The sequence below is a fragment of the Microtus ochrogaster genome, unplaced genomic scaffold (assembly GCF_000317375.1).
Source record: "Microtus ochrogaster isolate Prairie Vole_2 unplaced genomic scaffold, MicOch1.0 UNK10, whole genome shotgun sequence".
In the NCBI taxonomy this organism is placed as follows: Eukaryota; Metazoa; Chordata; class Mammalia; order Rodentia; family Cricetidae; genus Microtus; species Microtus ochrogaster.
This window is the reverse complement of record NW_004949108.1, coordinates 9,582,022-9,594,639: the sequence shown is the minus strand read 5'-3', so window position 1 is coordinate 9,594,639 and position 12,618 is coordinate 9,582,022. Positions and strand designations below refer to the sequence as shown.

General features: G+C 44.1%; 2 protein-coding genes across 3 annotated transcripts in view; one reads left to right on the top strand and one right to left on the bottom strand.

Annotated features, from left to right (window-relative positions):
* Positions 1-7,656, bottom strand: part of Gen1 (GEN1, Holliday junction 5' flap endonuclease) — a 32,018-nt gene extending 24,362 nt beyond the window's left edge. The window contains exons 1-3 of the mRNA XM_026788965.1: positions 7,446-7,656; positions 7,047-7,130; positions 801-1,025 (exon numbers count right to left, since the gene is read on the bottom strand). Coding sequence (XP_026644766.1) covers positions 801-961 — 161 coding nt within the window. The 5' untranslated portion in view covers positions 962-1,025; positions 7,047-7,130; positions 7,446-7,656. The remainder of the gene's footprint in view (positions 1-800; positions 1,026-7,046; positions 7,131-7,445) is intronic.
* Positions 7,657-8,002: 346 nt separating this feature from the next.
* Positions 8,003-12,618, top strand: part of Smc6 (structural maintenance of chromosomes 6) — a 61,115-nt gene continuing 56,499 nt past the window's right edge. The window contains exons 1-2 of one of the 2 annotated variants that reach the window (XM_013353531.2): positions 8,003-8,152; positions 10,196-10,418. The gene's annotated coding sequence lies outside the window, so the exon portion shown is untranslated. The remainder of the gene's footprint in view (positions 8,153-10,195; positions 10,419-12,618) is intronic. The other variant, XM_005366551.3, reaches the window with a different exon arrangement.

Sequence of the window (12,618 nt, the reverse complement as noted above, 5' to 3'; positions counted from 1 at the left end):
ACCACAGAGAAACCGTCTCGAAAAACCAAAAAAAAAAAAAAAAAAAGTCAGATGCAATTACACATTTTAAATGTTTATTTGTGCGTGTGTGTGCGTGCAAGAGGGTGTGTGAGTGGTGTATTTGTGTAGGCACATGCATGTCGTTGTTCTTGCATGAACGTCAAAGGACAACTTGCAGGAAGTAGTTCTACTGTTCTACCATGCGGGTTCTAAGGATCACAGTCAGGTTGTCAGGACTGGTGGCGTGTGTATTTATCTCCTTAATTAGCTCAGTGGCCCATATTTTATTTATTAAGGTCTTGTTTAATGGACAAGTGGTTGACGGTTTTTAGCAAGGGCGATTTCTGACTATACAGACTGCCAGCTGGTTTGGAGGGTGGGGCTAAAAGAACAGGAGGTGGAAATGCCATCCCAGCAGCAGATTTGGGTAAGACACGAGGTTGGCACAGGCTGATGTGTCTCTGGACAGCAAGAGAAATTTGTGAACACGTAGGTATTTTGGAAGCCGAATGGGCAAGAATTATTGATGGACTGGAGATGAAAGATAAAGGAGGGAGATAATGGCCTTTCAGTGCCGGGCTTTCAGTAAATGAAGCATGCTAGTGATGGTAGATAAGTGAGCTGAAGCCTGGAGTAGGAGATATATATTTAAAATGGCAGATCAAGATAGGCTAACTCTATTTTAAAATCTCAAATATAAGACAAAAAAAAGTTGAAACAAAGCCAGGACACCAAGACTGGCTACACAATCACGCATCTATGTTCTTTTTGAGACCATGTTCTTAGAACCTTTACCATACCTGAGGTGGGGCTTCACGACAGTGCCAACCATTTTCTTCACTGTCTGTGCCTCGCAAACCCACAGACTCAAATCGACAGCAATGGTTTTCCCACTAAGATCCTGCAAGTGGATATGTTGCTTTACAGGCTCCAAAATTTGCCACAAGTCATTCACTCCCATCCTGGTGGTTATCTGCTGTTATCTGAAGTACACTTAGGCAAGGAACAGGGAAGCAGGCAAATCACTAAAGAAACAAAACAAAACAAAAACAACCCCAAATCCAAGGTTAGTTCATAGAAACTCTGGAGGAAAATAGGGAGGGAAGAAATGAAGTAGGAAATACTGGACAGAGTTACATTTTTATAAAAGTTATTGTTTTTAATTGTATAGCCATATAAAGAGCTCATTGTGGAATAATGACATTTAAAGCGATGTATTTAAGTCACCTGTTGTTCTACCATCCAAAAGAATTAGTGTAATGATTCAGCCACACAACATGGCTGACACTTACGGGTGCCATCCCCCTGTGCACATGACTAGGCAGCCCTTAAAAGCTGGCCACACCATCTTCAGCTCTCTCTCTCTCTCTCTCTCTCTCTCTCTCTCTCTCTCTCTCTCTGTCTCTCTCTCCCTCTCTCTCTGCACACTGACCTAAGCAGGTGTGTTGTGTGTTTTGTGTTTCCTTCTCACTCGCACCAGGTAATTTCATTGGTGCTGAGACTTGGGAGGCTCTCCTGCCCCTCTCCCAGAGTTGGGATCCGAAACTGGGTATTTTTTCAGAACAACCACGTGTTCCATCTGCCTGAGTGCGATTTCTACATACAATACCAGCTTAAATTGGTGAGCTTCCCCATTCTGGTCAGTTTAACTGTTTCTCTGAACCCAAGGAATTAACCATTGAGGTCCCGGCAATCATTTGGTGTTCCTATATATGGGGGTAGGGGGACAGCCCCCAGCCACAACATTCATGGCTATGGTTGAGCCCTTCACTGACATTCATCTCTGGATTGCTTCCGTTAGCTGAAATCATGATTGGACAACCCGGGGTCAGCCCTTCTGCGACTGGGGGCCCAGGGTTCCTCAGATTTTTCTTTCTGAGCAGTCATCAGTGGTCCCTGCTGTGGCCTCTCTGGCTTCTGAGTTACCCCCAAACAAAACCAGTCAGGCTTTAACACCCTACCCTGTAGGTAGAGGATGCTCTCCTACAAGCCCTGTGGTGTTCGCCACCATTTTACACCCCACATATAGAGGGGAGACTTCCCCCTATAAGCCTTGTGGTGTTTTGTTTTGTTTTGTTTTTTTTTTTTTTTTGCAGGTTTTCATGGTTTCAGCTATGAGTAAGTAGCAAGCCATCCAAGACCATCAATCCAGCCTCCCCCTGGGATGCCTTTTAGAGGCCCTGAAACTCCAGGCATTAATGCCCTACTTACAGATTCCCACACTTGTCCATCTTTGTTCAAAAAATGGCCTCCTTACAATTTAGATAACATTTTAAAGTGGCCGCCTAGCGAAACCTTTGATCTTGATATTCTATGGGAGCTTTCTTTTCTTTTCTTTTTTTTTGGTTTTTCGAGACAGGGTTTGTCTGTAGCTTTGGTGCCCGTCCCAGAACTAGCTCTTGTAGACCAGGCTGGCCTAGAACTCACAGAGATCCGCCTGCCTCTGCCCCCCGAGTGCTGGGATTAAAGGCGTGCGCCACCACCGCCCGGCCTCTATGGGAGCTTTCTAACTACTGTCAGCGCACAGGCAAATGGAAGGAGTTTCCTTATATCCAAGCCTTTTACTATGTAAGCTCTAAGTCCCTGTCTTATAATCTCACCTTTCATGACATCTATATGATCCTATCTAATAACCTACTTCCTGAAGAACACAGGCGAGTTTGGGAGCAGGCCAGACTGCATGCAGACTAGGTTCACCAAACACACGCAAGACAACCCCGGGGGACAGAGGCAGTCCCCCAGAGGGAACCACATACCTCAGGTGTAATTTTAGCTAGGGACTGGATTTGACTTGCCTTCTGGCAGGTCTCCTTAAGGCTGCCCTCAAGCCAGTAAACTATAATAAGCTCTCAGGGGTCATTCAAGATACAAAGGAAAATCCTGCATTTTCAGAATGCCTCACTAAAGTCCTGTTACAATATGCTAACTTAGATCCAAAAACCACAGAAGGCAGTTCCTCATGACTCATTTTTTCCCCCTCAGTGCTACCCTAACATTAAAACTAAACTTAGACATTTGGAGAAAGGCCCCTTGACCCTTCTGACAGAAGTCTTAGAGTTGGCTTTTAAGGTGTTCCATGAGTGGAATGACAAAGCCCTTAATCATCACTGTCATGTGCTAGCCAGGGCCCTCTGACCACCCAATCCTTGTTGTTTGTGCTGCTCCCTTGCCCCCCCCTGGGCTCGAGAACCACCAGGCCTGTGTTTCAAATGTTGTAGAGCTGGTCACTGGGCCTGAGCATGCCCTAATCCTCATCTTGATCCGGTGAGACCATTTTTGTTGCTAAACACCATTCCCTCATCGCTATCCAATTACAAGGTCCCAAGATCAAATATCATAGCTTCCCTTTTCCCACTCACCAGGCCAGGGATTCCTAACCTCTGAGCCATCTGTCCAGGAACTGACCGGCAACTTGGTTTTACACATATGCTCACAGTCAGACGAGTTAAATATCTCCTGGTTTTGGTGGACACCGTGTCTGGGTGGATTGAAGCACTTCCCATTTACCCCTGGTTTGGAATTCCAACCTCTCCTTATTGAGATAATGGCCCAGAGTTTACCTCCCAGAGCTCTCAAACTTTATCTAAGGCTCTTAACATTCCCTGGCATTTTCATATCCCATACCATCCTTAGTCTTCAGGGAATGTAGAACAAACTAAATGTTCCATAAAAATGTTCTTGTTAAGATGAATCAGGAGTTTCACCTAGACTGGGTAAAACTTCGCCTCTGGCCCTTCTTAGGCTTGAGACTCTACCAAAAGCCCCCTTTCCATCTCGCCCTTTGAACTCATGTATGGGTGGCTGGTTTCACCTAAAACCTCTCCCCTTCCTGATCACCTGCTTACTCACTGTTATCCCATCTTTTTCTGACTACTCATTACCTCAACTATGTGCTAATTCATGCCAACTGCTGATTAAAATAGGAGATCAAGTACTATTCTCTCCCCAGACCAATGCACCTCACTCCTTTCCCCTAAATATCAGGGCCCCTTTAAAGTAATTTTTTTTTTTTTGAGACAGGGTTTTTCTGTAGCTTTTGGAGCCTGTCCTGGAACTAGCTCTTGTAGACCAGACTTGCCTCGAACTCACAGAGATCCGCCTGCCTCTGCCTCCCGAGTGCTAGGATTAAAGGTGTGCGCCACCACTGCCCGGCTAAGGTAATTCTTGTAACCCCCACAGTTGCCAAGCTTGAGAGACTCTTAATTGGATCTACTTGTCCCACCTTAAACTTTTTACTCTTCTAGCTCAAGATACTGCCTCCTACACAGTAACACAAACAGGGCCCTGCTCCCTTAAGTTCCAGGGGACACCAAGATCAGCCACTCTTTCTCCAGTTCCAGAAAAATAAGTGTCATCACCACAGTCATCTCTCCTGTGCCAAAAACTCCATATTCTCTCCGTCTTCCTCCTATCTGCTTTGCCAACTTCTCTATATCTCCAATATCATACTTAAATTTCCAGTTAACCACTCAGTTGTTATTACAGGAACCAACATTAAGCATAGAGCTGGAGGTACAAGGATTGCCAAAAGCCCAGGCAGTAAGAAACAATAATGAGTTTGGGGACATTCACAGTCCCAAACTCCAAAACCTCGCACAACAGACTTTAACATAACAAGTTTATCACTGAGTGCAGCAGTGTCTCCTGGATGTTTTTTAAAAATGTTTTATTTATTATATGTACAGTGTTCTGCCTGCATGTACACCTGCAGGCCAGAAGAGGGTATCAGGTGTCATTACAGATGGTTGCGAGCCATCATGTGGTTGTTGGGAATTGAACTCAGGACCTTTGGAAGAGCAGTCAGTGCTCCTAACCTCTGAGCCATCTCTCCAGCCCTGTCTCCTGGATGTTAAGGTAATACCATGATGCTAAATGAGAACAAGTGCCTTAAGATTTGCTTCAGGTAAAATACTGAGGGGTCTAATAATTCACCTTTCTTTTCCTCCCTCTTCCCTACTGTCTTCCATTCTAACGCTATAGCATTGTAATTATAAGCTTTTAATATGTCTAAAATTTATTTCTTTTCAAACATTTTTTTTCTCATAAGCTTCAGGGAGCCAACTGGACCTATCTAAATGGACCAGACTCACCCAGAATACGTATCATTTAATTTTTTCCTTATTATCCTTGTCTCAGGAATCCCTGGGAAATTCTCTCCTCTACAGCCCCTCAAAAGGCTCCCCTCGATCTTCCATCTTGGGACTCTCCTCCCTTAACCACCAGGATCTAAAATTTTATCCAGACATAATTTTCTGCCTTTCCAGCATCTTGCAAGGTCCAAGCTGCCAGCCAGCCAGTTCCACAGAGCCCAGAAAAAACACAAAAGTAATCAGCCACCCCAGGATGTGATCAAGCATCTCAACTCTTCTATGCCCACAAAATCAGCAGGAAGCAGTCACGAGACCTTACAACACCCCATTCCCACCCAGTAAAGACCCCAAACTCCCAAATTTTTAAAATAAACAAAAGGCCCTGAGAATCTTCAAGGATCCCGCGTGACCCATGTGTAGTATGATTGCATCATCTATTTTAAGCCACCATGCACTGCATTCACTCACTCACTCACTCACTCACTCACTCACTCACTCACTCACTCTCTGTACCATCATTTCTCTGAAGTGATATTACATGACAATAGTTTAAAGACTCTAAAAGCTTGTGAAACTTCAAAAGGAGACCAAATAGAACTGTGATTAAGATGTATTCCTGAACTGAAAGACAATACTGACAGTTCTTGATTGTGTTATACTCCATAACTGAAGGATTAGCACTAAGTAAAACTTAAAATACTACAAAAGTATATAAACTTGTGGGCCCCTAGTCAAACCTCTTATATTGTAATAACCACTGATGCAGTCAACACAAATGTGTCTAAAATTCCTAATTTTAAAGAATTAGTTATGTAACAAGAAAGGAGCCAACAAGGTCAGAATGTATACCAAATAGTTTCGTAACTTATGAATAGCTTCAGTGGGTCTCATTTAGTGAAAAGAGCACTGAATTTGGAGTCCACACGCCTAGGATTTGGGTTTTGGATATACTAGTGATCAACCGCATAGCCTCAGGGAGACAGTGAGCCTGTCTAGCAAGTAAGACATATTAAACCAGACAAATGACAGCTCCTATCAGCCTTTGACTCTCAAGATCAATTTCGGTAGCAGGAACATCCGGATTATGGCTTGATGGAAGCTAGGTTTCTACATTAAAAAAGGGCTGAAGAATCTTCTTCAAGTTAAAACAAAAACAGATCCTTTGAAGTAGCCATATGGTGCCCATAAATCCATTCATGCTCCTAAAGCTTCCTTAAAAGCTATTCAGTTTCTACTGGTTAATTATAAAACCAAACGAGGTGAGAAAAACACAGACCCTTGCTAATTCCACTAATGAATCAAATGTAAAGAACATAAAAAGAAGTCAATAGCTTGATTTATGCAAAACCACTTTTTATTAAGGCAGATTTTCTGCTCTGTCAAAGTTTAAAGAAGAGACAGGAAATAGTTAAATTTCCAAATCCACAGTTAGTCAACTGTATTTTTATGTAGGGAAGACTGACAAACAGTAAAACTTGCATCGCGCAGGGTTGTAGCTGTATGGGATTTACCACGTAACTTCACCAACTCCGGCTGTTTTAAATTCCTTTCGGTTATCCTCTCATACACGAATTTAAAGTCTGAGACCCATATTTAATTTACCTATTGTATTTACTAGGAATATGCCTAGGTGCTGGAGTTACAATAATAATCAGGTTCCCGATTTAAATATCTTGGTAGGGTGAGGCTGTAAAGGGAAAAAAAAACCCCAGCATTTTAATAGGATAATAGTCCTGCCTGAGGCTGTGTTTCTCATTAGTCACAAGAGGATTCGGTCCCATATTTTAATAGGATAATAGTCCTGCCTGAGGCTGTGTTTCTCATTAGTCACAGGAGGATTCGGTCCCACATTTTAGTTTACTTTGACTATGTCAAACTTTTCACTAATCCATTCTAAAGGACGCAGTGTATGATTATTTTTTGAAGTGAATAGTGGTTTTGAAAGAGGAAATTTACTTTATTACCGGAGACCTGAGGTTGTACACCGCTGTTGGGGTGACAGTGAACGCCATATCCACACCCCAGACATCGGAAGGGAAGCTGAAACACAGCGAGGTTTCTTGGTTAGGTCGGCAAATTGAAAAAGTTGTGTAAAGACAGGATGGAAGGCTAACCTCGGGTCGAGCAGTCAATGGAGAAGACCCAAGAACCATTTTAAGTGCTATTCATTTCAGGCGATGCCCACCCTAGGGTGGAGCGGGTGGAAGGAGAGAGGGCCACACACACACAACCCTGCCAGAAAACTGTTTCCCAACTGCAACCATAACGCCGAGCGGGGTGCGAGCGGGCATAGGGGAAGGTCACCCAGACGGCGTGTGTGTGTGGGGGGGGGGGTGTCCTAGGGGAAGGACTTACCCAGACAGCCCCTCCTCGATGCCGCGGAAGGTACACTCCTGTCATTTACCAACTACTGCCGCCCTCAAGTTCCCGATGCCCTCAAACCGAAGGTTAAACAAAAAAGAAAAAAAGAAAAGCCTAATGCGGCCTTCCCAAGCACCAAGCGTAGGGCTACGATTTCGAATTCAGCGCCCTGGCCATTAGTCCCGCCCCTTCCGGGAAATGGTCCGCTTCCTCCCAGACCCACCTCTTCCTCCCTCCCTCCCTCGCGGTTTCGCTTTTCCCTCGCTTCTTGCGGTCGACCCCACGGACGCATGCGTAGACCTGTTGCCAGGGCGCTCCGGAGATCTTCCCACCCGCCACCCCCCACGGTCTGGAGCCGCCGCCGAGGGGACAGTGCCTCTCCGCTTCCTCCTCTTCCTCTCCGCCCTCCGCCTCCCGCCCGCAGAGCGCACTTCCGCTTCCCTCTCGCCAAACCGAGCGGCGCCAGAGGCCTGGAGCGCGCAGGCGCGGGCGGAGTCCGGGGGCGGGGAGGGGCGGGGCGCAGGCGCGGACCATCCCGCGGCGGGCGCCTGGCTGCGGGGCTCCCGCCTGCTTTCGGGGCGGGTTCGCCCTGCTTTGGCGGGCGGGCGAGCGGTAGCCGAGGTCGGACGCCTTTGGGGTGGCCTTCGCGTCGTGACACCCTCGCTGACTACCTTCCCCCGGGCGACCGCGATTTGTTGGAGGTAGAGTGAGGGCGCGCGTTTCTTCTGCCCCCTGTCCCGCAGCCCCCGTGCCTCGGCGGGCCGCCCTCGGCCCCTCCTGGGAAGCTGCGGGTGCCGAGGGGTCAGGCCTGCGTGCTGGCCGCGGGGACCTTTACGCTCCCGGCGGGAGACGCGTCTCTCCGCATCGGGGAAACTTGGCCGTGGGTGCCGGCCCGCCCTCGCGCTTCCCCAGGCTGCCCGGGCGTTGGCGGGCTGCCGCAGAGGTCGGGGCCGGGGCTGAGGCCGTCGTCGGAGCTGGGTACTCCACTCGCAGGCACCTGGGGTGGGGGGTGGGGGACGGACACCGCTGGAAATGCCGTTGAAATTTGAATTTGCCGTTAAATCCGCTTTCCCCTGAACACCATTCGGATAACCAGGCGAGGGTACATCGTTGTGTTGGAAAGGTTTGGGTGGCGTTTCTTGCCCTTCATTACTGTGGAATTGGAGGGAAATCCCGATTGGCAACTCTAGAAAACAGGACTGGGAATAGAGGAAGGAAGGACTCTAGGAGAATGGGACTCCTGGTTCTTAGAAAGAGCGGCTAATTGGCATTTAAAGCCCGAAGACAAAACTTACGACAGTTTATAGTTAATGAGTAGACAGAAGACCACGCTTGCATTTTAAAAGCAAGCTGTTCTCAGCTGTCTATTCCAAGTTAGAAAAGTACGTATTTCCTGACTCTTAGAAGGAGACTGGAGTCGTTGAAAATGTATACTAGAATCTTCAGTGGCTAGCAGCTGGTTTTGGGGGCGGTGAGGGTGATGAGCTGTTAGGACTTCCTCTTTGGACTCAGCCAGTTAGTATGTGAAACTGATTCTTTCTTAATGTTGAAATGTACGCAGTGCTGATGATGGCTTGCCTGAGCTCCACCAGCACACAAAACTCTGTGGTGGTGCAGGCCTGTAATCCTAACATCCAGGAGATGGGGGTAGGAGCATCCGAAGGCCCTAAGCTACCTAGCCAGATTGAAGCCAGCTTGGGTTACACGAGGTCATGTCTCTAAGAAAAATTAGGTTTTCTGAGCTGGGGTTGGTGCCTCAGGACTGTAATCTCAGTTCTTAGTAGGAGCTGAGGTAAGACAGAGAGGAATGTTTGGGCTATGTAGTGAGTTTCAGGATAGCTCAGGCTGCAATGGAAGACTGTCCAAAATAAGAAATCATTTTCTCAGTGTGTGTAGTAAGTGTAGAGACCACTTGCAATCGCTTGAAACACGAGGCAGGTAGTAAGACTTTTTGAAGAGTAATTCCACCTCTTTACCTCTCAGTTCCAAATCAGAGGATCCCTGAGATTAATGAAGTGTAAAGTGTTGAGTATTGAGCTCAACAAGAAGCAGGTATAAAACAGCATGTTGAGTGTTAGCAAGTGTTAGTCCCCAAAGGTTTATGTCACTAAGTGCCAAACTAGAATTTTAGTAAAAATTGCCTGAATTTTAATTGTTAGGACAGTCAGTCAAGATGTAGTAGTAGGCAGTCTAGGAGTATCGTTCAGTGATAGATTGCTACTTTAACATGTAGAGGTCCTGGATCCAATCTTCAGTGACTCCCCCCACAAAGTAGTTGACTTTCAAGAAATAATAGATAACTAAAAAGTTTACTGTAATTGTATGTGCATTATATTTGAAATACTTTAAGAATTTTTATTACTTATGTGTATGGGTGTTTTGCCTGCATGTATGTCTGTGCACTACATACTTGCCTGGCGCTCACCGAGGTGTTAGATCCCTAGGATTCAGGTTAGAGACAGAAGTAGGCTTCCATGTGGGTGCTGGGAATCAGACTGAGTTTGCAGGAAGAACAGTCAGTGCTCTTAACCTGAGCCACCTTTCCAGCCCGTTTTACATACTTAAATTTTACACACTAGTAAATTCCGGCACCTAATGGTCTGGTGTGTTCAGTTGTAGTGTGTGTGTGTGTGTGTGTGTCTAAATTTATGAGTTAATTTAGTTATGTTCTTCCCCACACTGTTTGATTTCCTTGGTCACCGAATTCAAACTACTTACTTTAATTTTCTTTCCTCCACTTCTAGATTGATTTCTATGGCAGAGTCTATCCTTGGAATCCTTCAAACTCAAGTGTTTGCAAACAAAACAAACTTACTATCCTTTTCTCTTGACAAATATACTGTCAGTTTATGATGATGGATAGCATTAAGTGAGGAAATGAAACTGACGCCAACCCAAAGCAACATTTAGAGGAACACTTTAGGATAAAATTCTTCTTTCTAGGTTTTCCAGGAGGCACACAAGAAGGTAACAGACATTTTCTCTCACTTGGTGTGAATCAAGTGTTGTTTAAACTCAATTGTTTATGCCAGTAGGAACCAGGACATAAGTCACTTCACCTTTCTTAGAGAAACCTGGATGTGGATCTGCTCTGCTAGCAGCTGTCTGCATCTAGTTACTAAGTTGATGCTACATAAGTTGAAATCTACACTTGCCTCTCAGTTTCCCATGTTGCAAGGTAAAGGCATGATTTATACCCTAAGGAGATCAAAGGATATAGTTTAATCCAGAGCTAAGCATAGGCTACTCAACTAATGTTAATTCTACTCCCTTGGACTTTTACCTAGTCTTTTTTAACTGTTTGGTTTCAACAGTTTTGCCACCTCTTCATTCCTGACCCTCCTTGAGTTTTTGTTTAGAATTTTATTAGAAACTGTCTACTTTGGCATTATTCTTAGTGTATCCCAGATTATGGTATGCTTTCAACTCAAATTTGAGTGTTCAGATCATATTACCTGGAATGCTGAAAGTAGAGGGCTTCCCAGTTTCTGCTGGTCTTCAATTTCTTGGTGTTTTGGCTTAACAAAATGTTTTACTGTATTTTCTAGTTAACCTCATTTGATTCTGTAATATATTCTAAACACTGCTCAGTTAATTCAGTACATTCAGGTTGTTTAATATAGAATTGATGTGTTTTGTAGATCATAAGAGTATAATTAGGGAAGTGGTAAACACAGTTTAGAGCAGATATCTGAATCCATCACTTCTGCCTCAAAGTGGCAGTTTTATATTTACTTAAAAATAGTTCTAATAGTTACTAAATTAAATAAGTCTAATTGTGTTATGGTGGATACTACTGTTAATCTTTACTTTGGCATTAATGGGAAGTATGAGTTATAAAAATTTAAGCTCAAGAGTCAAAATTTTATAATCCTGCTAAAATTTGTAGGATATTGAAATTACAAATGTATCTAAATGCTTCCTTGAGACCTTAGTAGTTACTGATTTTTCTTCTTTGCGTTTTTTTTTTTCTTTTTTTTTTTTTTAAAGTCCTGTGGCATACCTATAATCCCAGCATTCCAGTTCTGGACAGCCTGGGCTATATAGGTAGGCCTTGTCTTAAATATAGACACAAACAAACCAAACAACAAATATTTAGGAAATTGTAGATAAGTAAGTAAAATAAACTATACTGCTTTCAGTATGCTCAAGATCTCAGAGGAACCTTTTCCTTTCTTATATCTGTTGTGTCTTTTATCTTGTTAGTAATAATGGTTTTACTATTGCCTATATCTCACACTCAGGACATTTCATATATGTGTTTTGAAAGTCTGTCATCTTTAAATCTCAAAGTGATTCCTATATAAAAGTTAGGAGGATCCTTCTGTGTCTCTCAGATGCAAGTTACCTTGGAAACCTAGCAGACTGCAAATCCCAGGCTATACCCAGCAAATAAAAAGCAGCCTCATTTTGAAGTATTTGAGTGTAGTATCTTTTGTGTAATGTAGACTCTGATGCCCATTGTAAATTCATCACACTTAGCCTGGCATACTCACCTCACCCCAGTTATACTTGTCAAATTCCTTTCTAATGATGAAGTACTGGAGGCAGCCAGGCTACTTGTGAGTGCTTTCTGTCAGACCGTGCCTGTTAGTCAGGAACAAAACAATGCTTCTCTCTGCTAGTAATTTATAAGTCATTGGTAAAGGAGTAGAGAGTGGATGAGACAGAAAGTGTTCTGGGAATAATGGCCTGGTGTTATTAGAGGAGTTTAAATTAGCCACAAGCTAAAATGAACATACATTGATTCTTGTGACTAAGTAATTTGGAAAAAAGATGTTTGGTTTTGAAATTTTGACTTGTATAAGAGTTTTGAGATATTTTTTTTGAACTATTTGCAGAGAAAGATGATAATTGTTGTAATTAATGATAATATTCCCAGGAAAGGTATTAGTTTAGGTTAAATGTCTTTTAGATGCTAATACATCTTTTATTTGGCACAGAATCCAAATCCTTTAGTAATGTGATTAACCATTTCTCAAATTGTATAAAACCGCTTTTGTGTCACCTGAAATCTTCCTAAGGTTCTTACTTGCATGCTCTGACATGGAAACCGGGGATTGGGTTATCCATGCAGTTCCCAGGGTACTGACATGGAGCTGGGGATTGGGGGCATCTGTGCAGTTCCTAGGGTACTGACATGGAGCCAGGAATTGGGGGCATCTGT